Here is a 15,616-nt window from a genome sequence, read left to right as displayed (position 1 = left end):
GGTCTCTGTAGATGTTCCTTATCGAGCTGAGGGTGGCCCCCCATTGCTAGGTACTGAGAGTCTGTCATGAACAAGTGCGGGATTTTGTCAGATGCTTTTTCTGCACCTGTTGATACGATCAGGTGGTTTTTCCTCTTTAGCTTGCTGGTGTGATGGGTTATGTTCATGGAGCTTTGAGCACTGAACCAGCCTTCCAAGACCTGGGATAGATCCCACTTGGCCATGATGTGTAATGCATACATATTGTTAGAGTTGATTGCTAATAGTTTATTGGGGATTTTTGCATCTGTGTTTGTGAGAGATCTGGGGCTGTCACGCCCTTTCGTGTGATGTTTTTGGTTTGGATGCTAGAGTAATGCTGGTGATCTCACTTCCCCTGAGCCTCCAGGACCTGACAGTGAACAGGAACAGCCCCCTTAGGGACCCTTCCCCGTTCTCCTAAGTCCCCACTCTGCTAAACTCACAATCTCATTCTCCTTTAAAGCGATTTGAAATTTCCAAGTAAATTAGACATTGTGACCAGAAGGGAAGAAAGTAGACGTAACTACAGAATATGCATTTACACATGACCTCCTTGACACGAGTGGACTCTGGCACGCTCGCTGAGGGCTGAGCAAATGGGGCGCTGGGTGGACGCTGCCTGCTCTGGCACAGCCCTGACCTACTGGGCCAAATGGCCCCTTCCACCCAGAGGCTCAGCCACATCTGGGCTTGGACCAAGCCAGGGGGGCCTCTCAACTGGGGCAGGACCACGAGGCTGTCAAAGAGAAACAAAGGCGGACACCAGTGAAAGGCGGCCAAGGCAGGTCTTCGTGCGCGACAGCTGCTGCGGGAGGGGGAGAGCCAGGGAGCCCTGAGCCCTGAGCCCTGAGCCCTGCTCCCCACACCAAGGCAGGAGGCTCCGGAAGGCTGGGCGCCCCAAAGGCAGGGCGCAGGGCAGGGCTGGGGCCGTGAGGCCAGGCCACCCGGGTGAGCTAACTGGACGTGCCCGAGGCACCCTGCGGACCGGAGGCCGTGGTGCACCTGGAGCGAGGGGCCCGGAGGGTAGGCTCTGACCTCCCCCGGGACGGGACGGGGAGAGCATGGGGCGCACTGAGCGTTTGCTCCCTGGTCCTCAGGGCAACGGCGCAGGGTGGGGAGGTTTATGTCTGAAGGTGAAGGGCGGAGGAGGATTTGTACACAAGCCGCTGGAGAAACCGCCCTGAGAGGGGCTCAGGGGGCCCAGCTGCCTATCACAGGCCGGGCTGGAACAGGCAGGAAGTTGTCCAGTAGTGCTGAGCATTTTAAGGGGCTGGGGTCGTCCCAGGGCAGGGCCGCCAGAACCTGGTTAGTCTCAGCAGCCATCTGTGCCAGGAGTCTTGCAGTTCTCGAGCTTCCGCTCCCCGTCTCCTCCGGGCTCCCCAAAGCCCCATTTGTTTCGCCTTGGCGCCCCGTGCTGACCACGGCGGAGCTGCAGCCTCCCCGGCTCCTCATCTGACCCCCTCGCTGAGCTCTCGGTCCCTCCTCGTCTCAGAGGAGAGAGGCGGCTGGAGCCCCGATCACGCTGACCAAGTCCCTGAAAGACTTCTCTGGAATCCCCCGCAGATGGACCGCGGCCTGGCGACGAGCCCCCGGTCACCTTCCTCCGCACGGAAGAGGGCCCGGACGCCTCCTTCCCCAGGACCATCCCCCTGATCCAACAGTTGCTAAACGCCACGGAGGTCACACAGGACCCAGCCGCCTACTCCAGGCTGGTGGCTGTGCTGGTCTACACCGCGGAGAGGGCCAAGTTCGCCACAGGAGGCGAGCGGCAGGACTGGATGGACCTGTTCATTGATGCCTTTAAGCTGGTGCACAGGGACATCGTGGGGGACCCTGAGACCGTGCTGGCGCTCTGCTGAGCCCACGGGGTGTGGCCCCACCGGCTGCAGTAGCTCCCAGGGGCTGCCTACCTTACACTGCAGGGCTGAAGACAGCAGGAAGCTGTTCTCTTGGTCTGGAGGCCAGAAGTCCAAAAGCAAGGTGTCCCAGGGCCGCGCGGCCTCTGGGCCTCTAAGGGAGGGCCCTTCCTGCCTCTCCAGCTCCGTCTCTGCTTCTGTGGACACGTGGCCTCTCCCCTTCCCCCCCCCCGCCCTGCCCCAGCCTCCCTCCTACAGGGACACTTGTGGTGGCATTTAGGGCTGGATAATCCAGGAGGGTCTCCCCGTTTCAAGGGAATTATTAACTGAATTCCATCTGCGAAGTCCTTTTGCCATATTGGGTCATAGTCACAGGCTCCTGGATTAGGACGTAGGCATCTCTTGGGGGCCGTTATTTCGCCAAAAAGAAAGAGGGAAGACCAGAGCCTCATGAACAGCCCCAACTCCCGGCTTCACCTCTGGCCTCTGTGCCCAGGTCACCCCTTGTGCGCTTCTCTCGTCCCCCTGGTTGATACATTGAGAACCACCCCCAAACCAGCAGTCCCTGCGTTTCTGACTGACCGCAGGGACTTAGAGGCCCAGGGGCACACGGGGAATGCGCTGGGCGGTTTCAGCTCCAGCTCCAGCTCCAGCTCTGTGGGTTTAAAGCCAAAGCTGCTCTTCAGCTGCGCTGCCATATAAATAAGCTCCTTTAAAAAAAAGAAAATCTGCCAGAAACACTCGCTCCTCCGTGGGTAGCCCAGTGCTGCAGGCGACACACCCAAGAGTGTCCTTCAGGTGCTGTGAGCGCATCTCATGCATTCTATAAAAGCTGAAAAACAAGGAGTGTGAATGTGTGCCGTGGTCAGCGACTTGCTGGGGTGAACTGCTTGCTCTCCTGGACCTCGGGGGTTGCCCGTGCAGGGGGGCACCTGGTGCCTGCGGGGCCCAAGCAGGATCCTGAGCCCCTCGTGGTTGGTGCCACAGGTCAGGACCCCCTTCTGATGGGATCCCTGTGCTCCCGGCCCTGGGTCAGCACGCCTGGGCTGTGAACGGAGTCCTCTCCTGCCCAGGTCAGGAGGATGCCCATGGGGCTGAGGAGCTGGACCCAAGAGGGGGGACCAGCCCCGCCCCTGCCGAGCCCCGTCGGCCGTTAGAGCTGAGATCTCAGCAGTGCCTTGGGCGAGGGGCTTGGCTGTGCGTTGCTGGACGGAGACCCAGCCTGTGGTCCCGCTCGGAGCGGGCTTTCAGGCTGTGCAGAGGCGCCCACGTCCCTCAGAGGCCCAGCCTCAGCCCTGGTGGCAGCCTTGCCCTCACACTGTCCAGCATGTCCTGGGCTGGTGACTGCCCGGATGAGGGCAAGGGTCTCAGGTAACAGGGAGTCACCCGGGCTGCCACAGGGGTCTGGCCACACCTGTGCCCACTGCCCACCAAAGCCTGGGCCAGTCAAGGGGACACAGGCCCCTTCTCTCCCTGATGCTCCCAGGGCTGGGAGAGATACGGCCCAGCCTCCAGAGGTGGGTCCTTGCGTCTGGGGATCTCCATGAGGTCTTTGTGCACAATCACAGGTGTGATGACACCTCTCTCTCCCACCCCTACTCCCCATGGACCGTGGTCCTTTGGGCGCATCCAATTCTTGGGCCAAAAGAAGGGGCTTTACTGATCCCTGGCTTCCTGCCCGCGAGGCCTGAAGGACGTCACTGGGCAGAGGTGGTTCTGGGAGAGTGGAAAGGGACCCCTCAGCCTCAGGTTTGGGGACATTTCCTGGTGGGAGCACAACCAGGAGAGACGATGTCGGTCCCAGGGAGACAGGGTAGGAGCCTGGACCCACGTCCCGGGTGCTGTGTAGGGCTCCCGACCGCCGGTGATCTTGAGTGAAGCTCCAGCGGTCTGAGTGGCTCCTGTGGGTGGGGTATGCGCCGAGAGGCGGGCGTGAGGCGTGGCCGGGGCGGGCGTGGCCCGGGGGGCGCGGCTGGGGCGGGGCAGCGGGGCCTCACCCAGGTCGCCCGCGCACCACCCCGTCTCGCCCCCAGAGCTGTACGTGGCCCAGTGCACCCAGCGGCCCGTGGACATCGTCTTCCTGCTGGACGGCTCCGAGCGGCTGGGCGAGCAGAACTTCCACAAGGCGCGGCGCTTCGTGGAGGAGGTGTCCCGGCGGCTGACCCTGGCGCGCAGGGACGACGACCCGCTCAACGCGCGCGTGGCGCTGCTGCAGTTCGGAGGCCCGCTCGAGCAGCAGGTGGCCTTCCCGCTGACCTCCAACCTGACCGTCATCCAGGAGGCGCTGGCGAGCGCGCGCTACCTCAACTCCTTCTCGCACGTGGGCGTGGGCATCGTGCACGCCATCAACCAGGTGGTGCGCGGCGCGCGGGCCGGGGCGCGCCGCCACGCCGAGCTGGACTTCGTGTTCCTCACGGACGGCGTCACGGGCAACGACAGCCTGGAGGAGGCGGTGCACTCCATGCGCAAGCAGAGCGTGGTGCCCACCGTGGTGGCCGTGGGCAGCGACGTGGACGCAGACGTGCTCTCCAAGATCAGCCTGGGCGACCCGGCCGCCGTCTTCCGCGAGAAGGACTACGACAGCCTGGCCCAGCCCGGCTTCTTCGACAGGTTCATCCGCTGGATCTGCTAGCGGCCCCTGCCCGCCCCCACCACCAGCCCCGCGACCCCTGCCCCGCGGGCGCCGTCCTCCTGTCCGTGGTGCTACTCAGACCCCACCCGAGAGGTCCGGCGCACTGAGGGCTCAGTCTCTCCACGTGTGGGTGTAAAGTCAGGAGTGGAGGACCCCCGCCCACCCCAGGTCCTACCGGGGATCCCGCAGCCCTGGACACCCTGAGCGCACTGCCCCTCTTCACCATCCACCCTTGTCCTGCCCTCTGTGCCCTCCCGGGGCCCCAGAGGCTCCCCGGGGAGCACATCCGGGGCTGGCCTCCCTCAGCCCAGCCTCATTCCCAGACTTGTCCTCCGCCGAGTGCCCTCCAGAGGCTCTCTGCCAGCCCTCCTGGCCCCGCTCCCGGGTCTCTGGGCGTCACCCCCCCATCAGACTGAGCTGTGGCAGCAGAGCCTGCAGCTCCCCGTGTGCACACACCTCAGTCCAATAAAGGCTTCGAACCCCCCTGCTCCCCACCTTCCAAGTGTCTGTGCCGCTGAGACCGTTCACATAAGCCCCAGGACTGGTCACACCCCGGGGTCCCCCGGATTGCTCTGTGCACCCACAGGGTGCCGGGCCTGGCCTCCTGTCCTTACAGGCACCCCACCCCCAAGGGCACCGACTGGATGGCCTGGACCGTGGAACCCACCTTTGTCTAGCTGGCTTTGGGCTGAGAACAAAGTATTTGGTCAGTGAAGTGTCACTGTGTCCCCAAAACGGGGCCAGAGCACTCTAGGGATGTTTGCTGGTTTGCATGAGGATATTTGTGGATAGAGAGAGATGATAAAGAGAAGACAGATGATAGAGAGGTGACACAGGTAGATGGTAGATGACAGCTACACGGATGACAGAGAGAAAAATAGATAATTGATATATAGATAATAGAGAGATAGGTACACAGGTGAGAAGTAGATAGATGATTGATACATAGATGATGGATAGATAGGCAGGGGAGAAATGCGAGAGAGGCTCTTTTTTTCTGGCAACCGCAGTGACTTTTTGTCCAGACGTCCAGGTCTTTTAAGTTCACCCTCTGGGAAGTGCCCTGTTAAATCCCAGGCTGTTTAGTCTGCTGGGCCTGGCCTAACAAAGTACCTCAACCTGGGGGCTTCAACAACAGCCTGGAGGCTAGCAGTCGGCGGAGTCCCGGTGTCCCCAGGGCTGCGCCCCGGCTGAAGGCTCTCGGGAGGGACCGTGCCAGGCGCGCCAGCTCGCGTCGCTCCTCCGCGGCCACGTTTCCCTTTTGGACACGGACACAGTCATTTTGGATTAGGGCCCGTTCTAGCCCAGCATGACCTCATCTCAACTAATTACAGATGATGTTGCAACGTCTCTATTTCCAAATAAGGTCAGATTCTGAGGTACTGGGGGCTCGGACTTGGACATGAGAATTTGGGGGAGGGGGACACAGTTCAGCCCAGAACACGAGGACACCCTGTTGACCCCCCTTTGGGGGTGACTGACTCACTTCCGCCTCTCCTGTCATCTGCCCACACGGCCTGCAGCTGAAAGGCAGGGCGTCACACCAAGTATCTTCTCTTCCTCTGCCCCCCTCCCTCCCTGCAAAGAACCGTACAAAACGCCTACAGGAGAAGGAGAGCCCGGCAGCCCCAGGCCTCAGGCCGCAGGGCTGGCGCCTGTGAACTTCCCGGGGGCGGGGGCTGGGGGGAGGCAGGGGCCCCTCCCTCCACGGATCTGGAGTTCTGCCCGCTGGACCCTGCATGGGGTCCCCTCTGCAGAAGAAAGGACGTCCCTCTCCGTGACTCCGGCCTACAACCCCGGCGAGCGGGTGGGTGGGGTCCTTCCAGGGCGCAGGCCACCTTGGGGACCTGCAGGGTGCCCGCCACGCTGGTGTCCCCCGCGCTCTACCCTGGGGCTCCGACCTCCCTGGAGGGCAAGGGCACCAGCTCCCTCTCAGGGCTGTTCCTTGAGGCCCCACGTCCCCAGCCCTCAGCCCCTTGGAGGGACGCTCAGACACACTCCCTGCCACGTGTGGTGTCTGAGTTAGGGTTCTGCGTTTTCCTGTAAGAGCCTTCCGTCATACACACGGGACACCCTCAGGCCCTCCTCTACAGCCGGGGTCAGCTGGGCCCCCACTCTGCCTGCTCACCGCCACCCAGCCCCACTCGGACATGGATCCTGTCCCCTGAGAGCAGGGGACAAGAGTGAAGGAGACTCAGCACAGATGAACCCAAATGGGCTCACCTGGGGCCGAGGTCACAGAAGGAAGCCAGCAGAGTGGCCATGGAACCCGCCCGGGACAGCTGCTGTGCAGGCGTCAGCAGCGTGCAGTCCTCGGGGGAGCCCAGCGGACTCCCCAGGCCTCAAAAGTGTGCACAGGGCCATGGGTCCTCATACTGAGGAAACACGCCCTTATTCTGTGACCGAGACACAGTGTTCGAGGTGGTCCCTTAGCCTGGGCGGATGTCATGCCTGTCAACTCCACCCCCCACAGGAAGGACAAACTCAGGCCAGAGTGTGTAGGCCCTCAAAGTGTCCGAAAGGAGCAGCCACACTCCTGCCTCTGGGAGCGGCACATCCCTCACCAGCATCCCCACAGCGACACCCCTCACGAGCAGCCCAACACTAAGGCCCCTCAACAGCATCTCTGCACAAACACCCTGCCACCCAGGACCCTCACCAGTGTCAACATTCTAATGTCACCACACCAACGTCCCACATTAACGTCCCCTCACTACCATCCGGTCACCACTCAGCAATGGCCACACAAATGTTACCCCACCAACAAGCCCTTACGATCGTCCCCACACTAGTGTCCCCTCAATGACTTTTCACAGCGTCTCTCAGTAACGACCCGTCACCAGCCTCCTCACCAACATCCTTCACTAGTTCCCCACACTAGTTCCCCACACTAACATCCCCTAGTGTCCCCTCAGAAATGTCCCCTCACCAGCATTCCTCACTAACGTCATCTCACTAATATACTCCCAGGAGGGTCCCTCACAGACGCTCCCTCAACAGTTTCCTCACCAACGGCCCCACAGTCACATTCATGCTGTCTCTACCATTATCACTTCACTCGTGTCCTCTCACAAATGTCCCCTCACCAAGGCCTCCACCAGCGTCTCCTCACACTGTCCCTCACAAACATTCGTCAGCAAAGTCCCCAAACCAACATCCTTTCACTAACATACCCTCAAAAATATGCACTCACAAACATCACCTCTTAACATCCCCACAAGAACGCCCCCCACTAACACCGCCTCAGCAAAGACCCGTCACTAACGCCCTCTCAGTAGCAAGCAACCTGTCACCCACACCCCTCACTAAGGCCTCCTTGCCAGCTCCCCCACGGCAACACCTCTCACCATCACCCCTCACACACCACCTCACCAGTGTGCTCCCACTGACCCCTCTACACCAACGTCTCTTCCCAAAGTCACCTCCCCAAACTTCCCCAGGCACAGGCTCAGCCTCCAGCCATCCCTAGAAAGGCCTGGGCAGGGTGCAGGGCTGGGGGACAGAGCGATGACAGGACAGGGCTGGGGCAGGGCCCCATCAGGTCTCAGGTGGGGTTAAAGCAGAGCTGCAGCCCCAGCAAGGAGGCTGCGAGGACAAGGAGGCCACTCCGGGGCCAACAGGACACAGTCCCACAGCTCGACGGTGGCCACTCGGGCCTGACTTAGTGAGTCCCCATCACGGCTGCCCCCGAGCACCTGAGGCCCTTCCCAGACCCCTGGGACAACCCCCTCCAGGTCCAGGACTGGTGCTCTGACCAGGCCTAGCTGACCCTCCCAGGGCAGCCTCTGTGCCCCACCCTACCTGTACTCAGCTGCCTCCATCAGGAAGTAAGATTCTACCAGGACCACCCTGTCAAGGTGTAGCTGTGCTCCCCAGACAGAAAGGCCCATCTCCCTTCCCTGCCCCCAAGGCCCCATGCCCCAACTCCGGGCAGCCGGGGACGGACCTGTGCTCGCACGGCTGGGCCTGCTGCTGTCCAGGGAGGTCAGGGGTGAGGGGCTGAGCCAGGACCTGCGGCCAGGGTGTGAGGGGCCCACGAGGGCACCCACCCAGGTGGGGATAGTGGGGGTGGTGGCCCTAGTAGCATTCTCAGTGAAAAAAGAGAAACAAAAACTGTAATTAGATCCTTCTCCCCTTCCCTGTAGTTGATATGCATATATATAATAAATTTGACTGTAAAAATTTTTAAATGACTCTGTAACCAAAATGCTATTATAAACAGAATTAGAACCAAACTGGAGAGGAGCAATTGGTTCAAGATGGCGGAGTAGAAGGACGTGCGCTCACTCCCTCTTGCAAGAGCACCAGAATCACAACTAACTGCTGAACAATCATCAACAGGAAGACACTGGAACTCACCAAAAAAGAGACCCCAAAGACATCCAAAGACAAAGAGAAGCCACAATGAGATGGTAGGAGGGGTGCAATCACAATAAAATCAAATCCCATAACCACTGGGTGGGTGACTCACAAACTGGAGAACAATTATACCACAGAAGTCCACCCATTGGAGTGAAGGTTCTGAGCCCCATGTCAGGCTTCCCAACCTGGGGGTCCGGCAATGGGAGGAGGCATTCCTAGAGAATCAGACTTTGAAGGCTAGCAGGATTTGATTGCAGGACTTCGACAGGACTGGGGGAAACAGAGACTCCACTCTTGGAGGGAACACACAAAGTAGTGTGTGCATCAGGACCCGGGGGGAGGAGCAGTGACCCCAGAGGAGAATGAACCAGAACTACCTGCTAATGTTGAAGGGTCTCCTGCAGAGGCAGGGGTTGGCTGTGTCTCACCATGAGCACAAGGACACTGCCAGCAGAAGTTCTGGGAAGTACTCCTTGGTGTGAGCCCTCCCAGAGTCCACTATTAGCCCCACCAAAGAGCCTATAGCCTCCAGTGCTTGATCATCTCAGGCCAAACAACCAACAGGGAGGGAACCCAGCCCCACCCAACAGCAGGCAAGCAGATTAAAGTTTTACTGAGCTCTGCCCACCAGAGCAACACCCAGCTCTACCCACCACCAGTCCCTCCCATCAGGAAGCTTGCACAAACCTCGTACATAGCTTCATCCACCAGAGGGCAGACAGCAGAAGCAAGAAGAACTACAATCCTGCAGCCTGTGGAATAAAAACAATATTCACAGAAAGATAGACAAAATGAAAAGGCAGAGGGCTATGTACCAGATGAAGGAACAAGGTAAAACCCCAGAAAAGCAATTAAGTGAAGTGGAGATAGGAAACCTTCCAGAAAAAGAATTCAGAATAATGATAGTGAAGATGATCCAGGACTCTGGAAAAAGAATGGAGGCAAAGATCGAGAAGATGCAAGAGATGTTTAACAAAGACCTAGAAGAATTAAATAACAAACCCCAGAAGAATTAAGGAACAAACAAACAGAGATGAGTAATACAATAACTGAAATGAAAAATACACTAGAAGGATCAATAGCAGCAAAACCGAGGCAGAATGGATAAACAAACTGGAAGACAGAATGGTGGAATTCACTGCTGCAGAAGAGAATAAAGAAAAAACAATGAAAAGAAATGAAGACAGCCTAAGAGACCTCTGGGACAACATTAAATGTACCAAAATTCACATTATAGGGGTCCCAGAAGGAGAAGAGAGAGAGAAAGGACCCAAGAAAATATTTGAAGAGATTATAGTTGAAAACTTCTCTAACATGGGAAAACAAATAGCCACCCAAGTTCAGGAAGCACAGAGAGTCCCAGGCAGGATAAACCTAAGGAGAAACTCACTGAGACACATAGTAATCAAATTGACAAGAATTAAAGACAAAGAAAACTTATTAAAAGCAACAAAGGAGGGCTTACCTGGTGGCGCACTGTTAAGAATCCACCTGCCAATGCAGGGGACACGGGTTGAAGCCCTCGTCCCGGATGATCCCACATGCTGCAGAACAATGAAGCCCATGTGCCAAAATTACTGAGTCCACGTGCCACAACTACTGAAGACCGCATGCCTGGAACCAATGCACCACAACAAAAGAAAACACAGCAATGAGAAGCCCATGCACCACAACGAAGACTAGCCCCTGCTCACTGCAACTAGAGAAAGACTGCATGCAGCAACGAAGACCCAATGCAGCTAAAAATAAATTTAAAAATTATATTTAAAAAAAGTAACAAGGGAAAAATGACAAATAACATACAAGGGAACTCCCATAAGGTTAACAGCTGATTTCTCAGCAGAAACTCTACAAGCCAGAAGGGAGTGGCACGATATATTTTAAGTGATGAAAAGGAAGACCCTACAACCAAGATTACTCTATCCAGCAAGAATCACATTCGGATTTGATGAAGAAATCAAAAGCTTTACAGAGAAGCAACAGCTAAGAGATTTCAGCACCACTAAACTAGCTCTACAACAAATGCTAAAGGAACTTCTCTAAGTGGGAGACACAAGAGAAGAAAAAGACCTACAAAAACAAACCCAAAACAATTCAAGAAATGGTAATAGGAACACACATATCGATAATTACCTTAAATGTGAATGGATTAAATGCTCCAACCAAAAGACACAGGCTCGCTGAATGGTTACAAAAACAAGATCCATCTATATGCTGTCTAAAAGATACCCACTTCAGACCTAGGGACACATGCAGACTGAAAGTGAGGCGATGGAAAAAGATAATCCATAAAAACGAAAATCAAAAGAAAGTCTGGAGTAGCAATACTCATATCAGATAAAATAGACTTTAAAATAAAGAATGTTACAAGAGACAAGGAAGGACACTACATAATGATCAAGGGATCAATCCAAGAAGAAGATATAACAATTAAATATATGCACCCAATATAGGAGCACCTCAATGCATAAGGCAAATGCTAACAGCTATAAAAGAGGAAACTGACAATAACACAGTAAGAGTGGGGGATTTTAACACCTCACTTACACTAATGGACAGATCATCCAGACAGAAAATTAATAAGGGAACACACACTTTAAATGACACAATAGACCAGATAGATTTAATTGATATTTATAACACATTCCATCCCAAAACAGCAGATTACACCTTCTTCTCAACTGCACATGGAACATTCTCCAGGATAGACCACATCTTGGGTCACAAATCAATTCTTGGTAAATTTAACAAAATTGAAATCATATCAAACATCTTTTCCAACCACAACACTATGAGATTAGAAATAAATTACAGGGGAAAAAATGTAAAAAACACAAACACATGGAGGCTCAACAATACGTTACTAAAAAACCAAGAGATCAATGAAGAAATCAAAAAATACCTAGAGACAAATGACAATGAAAACACGACGATCCAAAACCTATGGGATGCAGCAAAAGCAGTTCTAAGAGGGAATTTTATAACAATACAAGGCTACCTCAAGAAACAAGAAAAATCTCAAATAAACAAACTAACCTTACACCTAAAGGAACTAGAGAAAGAAGAACAAGCAAAACCCAAAGTTAGTAGAAGGAAAGAAATCATAAAGATCAGAGCAGGAAAAAAAAATGAAATAGAAACAAAGAAAACAATAGCAAAGATCAATAAAACTAAAAGCTGGTTCTTTGAGAAGATAAACAAAATTGATAAACCTTATCCAGACTCATCAAGAAAAAGAGGGAGAGGTCTCAAATCAATAAAATTAGAAACAAAAAAGGAGACATTACAACGGACACTGCAGAACTACAAAGCATCATAAGACACTACTACAACCACCTCTATGCCAATAAAATGGACAACCTGAAAGAAATAGACAAATTCTTAGAAAGGTATAACCTTCCAAGACTGAACCAGGAAGAAATAGAAAATAAGAACAGGCCAATCACAAGTAATGAAATTGAAACTGTGATTAAAAATTTCCAAAACCAGGGCTTCCCTGGTGGCGCAGTGGTTGAGGGTCCGCCTGCCAATACAGGGGACATGGGTTCGTGCCCCGGTCCGGGAAGATCCCACATGCCGCCGAGCAGCTAGGCCCGTGAGCCATGGCCGCTGAGCCTGCACGTCCGGAGCCTATGCTCCACAACAGAAGAGGCCACAACAGTGAGAGGCCCGCATACCACACACACAAAAAAGTCTTCCAAAACCAGACAAAGATACTACAAAGAAAAGAAAATTACAGACCAATATCACTGATAAATTTAGATGCAAAAATCCTCAACAAAATACTAGCAAACAGAATCCAACAACACATTAAAAGGATCATACACCATGATCAAGTGGGATTTATCCCAGGGATGCAAGGATTCTTCAACATGCACAAATCAATCAATGTGATACACCATATTAACAAATTAAGGAATAAAAACCATATGATCATCTCAATAGATGCAGAAAAAGCTTTTGACCAAGTTCAACACCGATTTATGATAAAAACTCTCCAGAGTATGGGCATAGAGGAAATCTACCTCAATATAATAAAGACCATGTATGACAAACCCACAGCAAACATCATTCTCAATGGTGAAAAACTGAAAGCATTTACTCTAAGATCAGGAACAAGACAAGGATGTCCACTCTCGCCACTATTATTCAACATAATTTTGGAAGTCCTAGCCACAGCAATCAGAGAACAAAAAGAAATAAAAGGAATTCAGTTTGGAAAAGAAGAAGTAAAACTATCACTGTTTGCAGATGACATGATACTATACATAGATAATCCTGAAGATGACACCAGAAAACTACTAGAGCTAATCAATGAATTTGGTAAAGTTGCAAGTTACAAAATTAATGCACAGAAATCTCTTACATTCCTATACACTAACAATGAAAGATCAGAAAGAGAAATAAAGGAAACAATCCCATTCACCATTGCAACAAAAAGAATAAAAAGCTAGGAATAAACCTACCTAAGGAGGTAAAAAACCTGTAGTCAGACAACTATAAGGCACTGATGAAAGAAATCAAAGATAAAAAAAAAAAAGACAAAATGAAACAAAACAAAAACAAAAAAAAATCAAAGATAACACAAACAGGTGGAGAGACAAACCATGTTCTTGGATTGGAAAAATCAACATTGTGAAAATGACTATACTACCCAAAGCAATCCACAGCTTCAGTGCAATCCTTATCAAACTACCAGTGGCATTTTTCACAGAACTAGAACAAAAAATTTCACAATTTGTATGGAAACACAAAAGATCCCGAATAGCCAAAGCAATCTTGAGAAAGAAAAACGGAGCTGGAGTAATCAGGCTCCCAGACTTCAGACTATACTACAAGGCTACAGTAATCAAGACAGTATGGTACTGGCACAAAACCAGAAATATAGATGAATGGAACAGGATAGAAAGCCCAGATATAAACCCACGCACATATGGTCACCTTATCTTTGATAATGAAGGCAAGCATATACAATGGAGAAAAGACAGCCTCTTCAATAAGTGGTGCTGGGAAAACTGGACAGCTACATGTAAAAAAATGAAATAAGAACACTCCCTAACACCATACACAAAAATAAACTCAGAATGGATTAAAGACCTAAATGTGAGACTGGACACTATAAAACTCTTAGAGGAAAACATAGGAAGAACATTCTTTGACATAAATCACAGCAAGATCTTTTTTTTTTTTTTTTTTTTTTTTGTGTTACGCGGGCCTCTCACTGCTGTGGCCTCTCCCGTTGCGGAGCACAGGCTCCGGACGCGCAGGCTCAGCGGCCACGGCTCACGGGCCCAGCCACTCCACGGCATGTGGGAACTTCCCGGACTGGGGCACGAACCCGTGTCCCCTGCATCGGCAGGTGGACTCTCAACCGCTGCGCCACCAGGGAAGCCCGGCAAGATCATTTTTGATCCACCTCCTAGAGTAATGGAAATAAAAACAAAAATAAACAAATGGGACCTAATGAAACTTAAAAGCTTTTGCTCAGCAAAGGAAACTATAAACAAGATGAAAAGACAACCTCAGAATGGGAGAAAATATTTGCAAATGAATCAACGGACAAAGGATCGATCTCCAAAATATATAAACAGCTCATGCAGCTCAATATTTAGAGCTTTATAATATTATACCCAATCAAAAAGTGGACAGAAGACCTAAATAGACATTTCTCTAAAGAAGATGTACAGATGGCCAACAGGCACATGAAAAGCTGCTCAACATCACTAATTATTAGAGAAAAGCAAATCAAAACTACAATGAGGTATCACCTCACACCAGTTAGAATGGGCATCATCAGAAAATCTACAAACCACAAATATTGGAGAGGGTATGGAGAAAGGGGAACCCTCTTGCACTGTTGGTGGGAATGTAAACTGATACAGCCACTATGGAGAACAGTATGGAGGTGCCTTAAAAAATTAAAAATAGAATTACCATATGACCCAGCAATCCCACTACTGGTCATATACCCAGAGAAAACCATAATTCAAAAAGACACATACACCCCAATGTTCATTGCAGCGCTATTTACAATAGCCAGGTCATGGAAGCAACCTAAATGCCCACCAACAGACGAACGGATAAAGAAGATATGGTACATATATACAATGGAATATTACTCAGCCATAAAAAGGAATGTAATTGGGTCATTTGTAGAGACATGGACGGACCTAGAGACTGTCATACAGAGTGAAGCAAGTCAGAAAGAGAAAATCAAATATCGTATATTAACACATATATGTGGAATCTAGAAAAATGGTACCGATGAACCGGTTTGCAAGGCAGAAATAGAGACACAGATGTAGAGAACAAACATATGGACACCAAGGGGGAAAAGCGGGGGTGGGGGGTTTGTGGGATGAATTGGGGGATTGGGATTGACATATATACACTAATATGTATAAAATAGATAACTAATAAGAACCTGCTATATAAAAATAAATAAATTTAATTTAAAAAAAAAGAGGGCCTCCCTGGTGGCGCAGTGGTTGGGAGTCCGCCTGCCGATGCAGGGTATACGGGTTCGTGCCCCGGTCCGGGAGGATCCCATATGCCGCGGAGCGGCTGGGCCCATGAGCCATGGCTGCTGAGCCTGCGCATCCGGAGCCTGTGCTCCGCAACGGGAGAGGCCACAACAGTGAGAGGCCCGCTTACCGCAAAAAAAAAAAAAAATTTAAAAAAAAAAAAAAAAAGAAAAGAAACAAACTGGAGAGACATTACAGGACATATGACAAGCCGAGGGTTG

General features: G+C 52.1%; 1 protein-coding gene across 3 annotated transcripts in view; it reads left to right on the top strand.

Annotated features, from left to right (window-relative positions):
- The window catches only part of COL6A2 (collagen type VI alpha 2 chain), a 37,442-nt gene extending 32,449 nt beyond the window's left edge, over positions 1-4,993 (top strand). For 2 of the 3 annotated variants that reach the window (XM_081234236.1, XM_081234237.1), the window contains exon 28: positions 3,911-4,993. In XM_081234236.1, the coding sequence (XP_081090362.1) occupies positions 3,911-4,509 (599 nt within the window). In that variant the 3' untranslated portion in view covers positions 4,510-4,993. Of the gene's footprint in view, positions 1-1,584; positions 2,721-3,910 lie in introns of those variants that run through there. The other variant, XM_081234238.1, reaches the window with a different exon arrangement.
- Positions 4,994-15,616: the final 10,623 nt, after the last annotated feature.

This window comes from Mesoplodon bidens (genome assembly GCF_964165515.1).
Source record: "Mesoplodon bidens genome assembly, chromosome: 5".
NCBI classification, from domain to species: Eukaryota; Metazoa; Chordata; class Mammalia; order Artiodactyla; family Ziphiidae; genus Mesoplodon; species Mesoplodon bidens.
The sequence above is the reverse complement of the archived record's forward strand: the minus strand, read 5'-3'. Positions and strand labels throughout refer to the sequence as shown.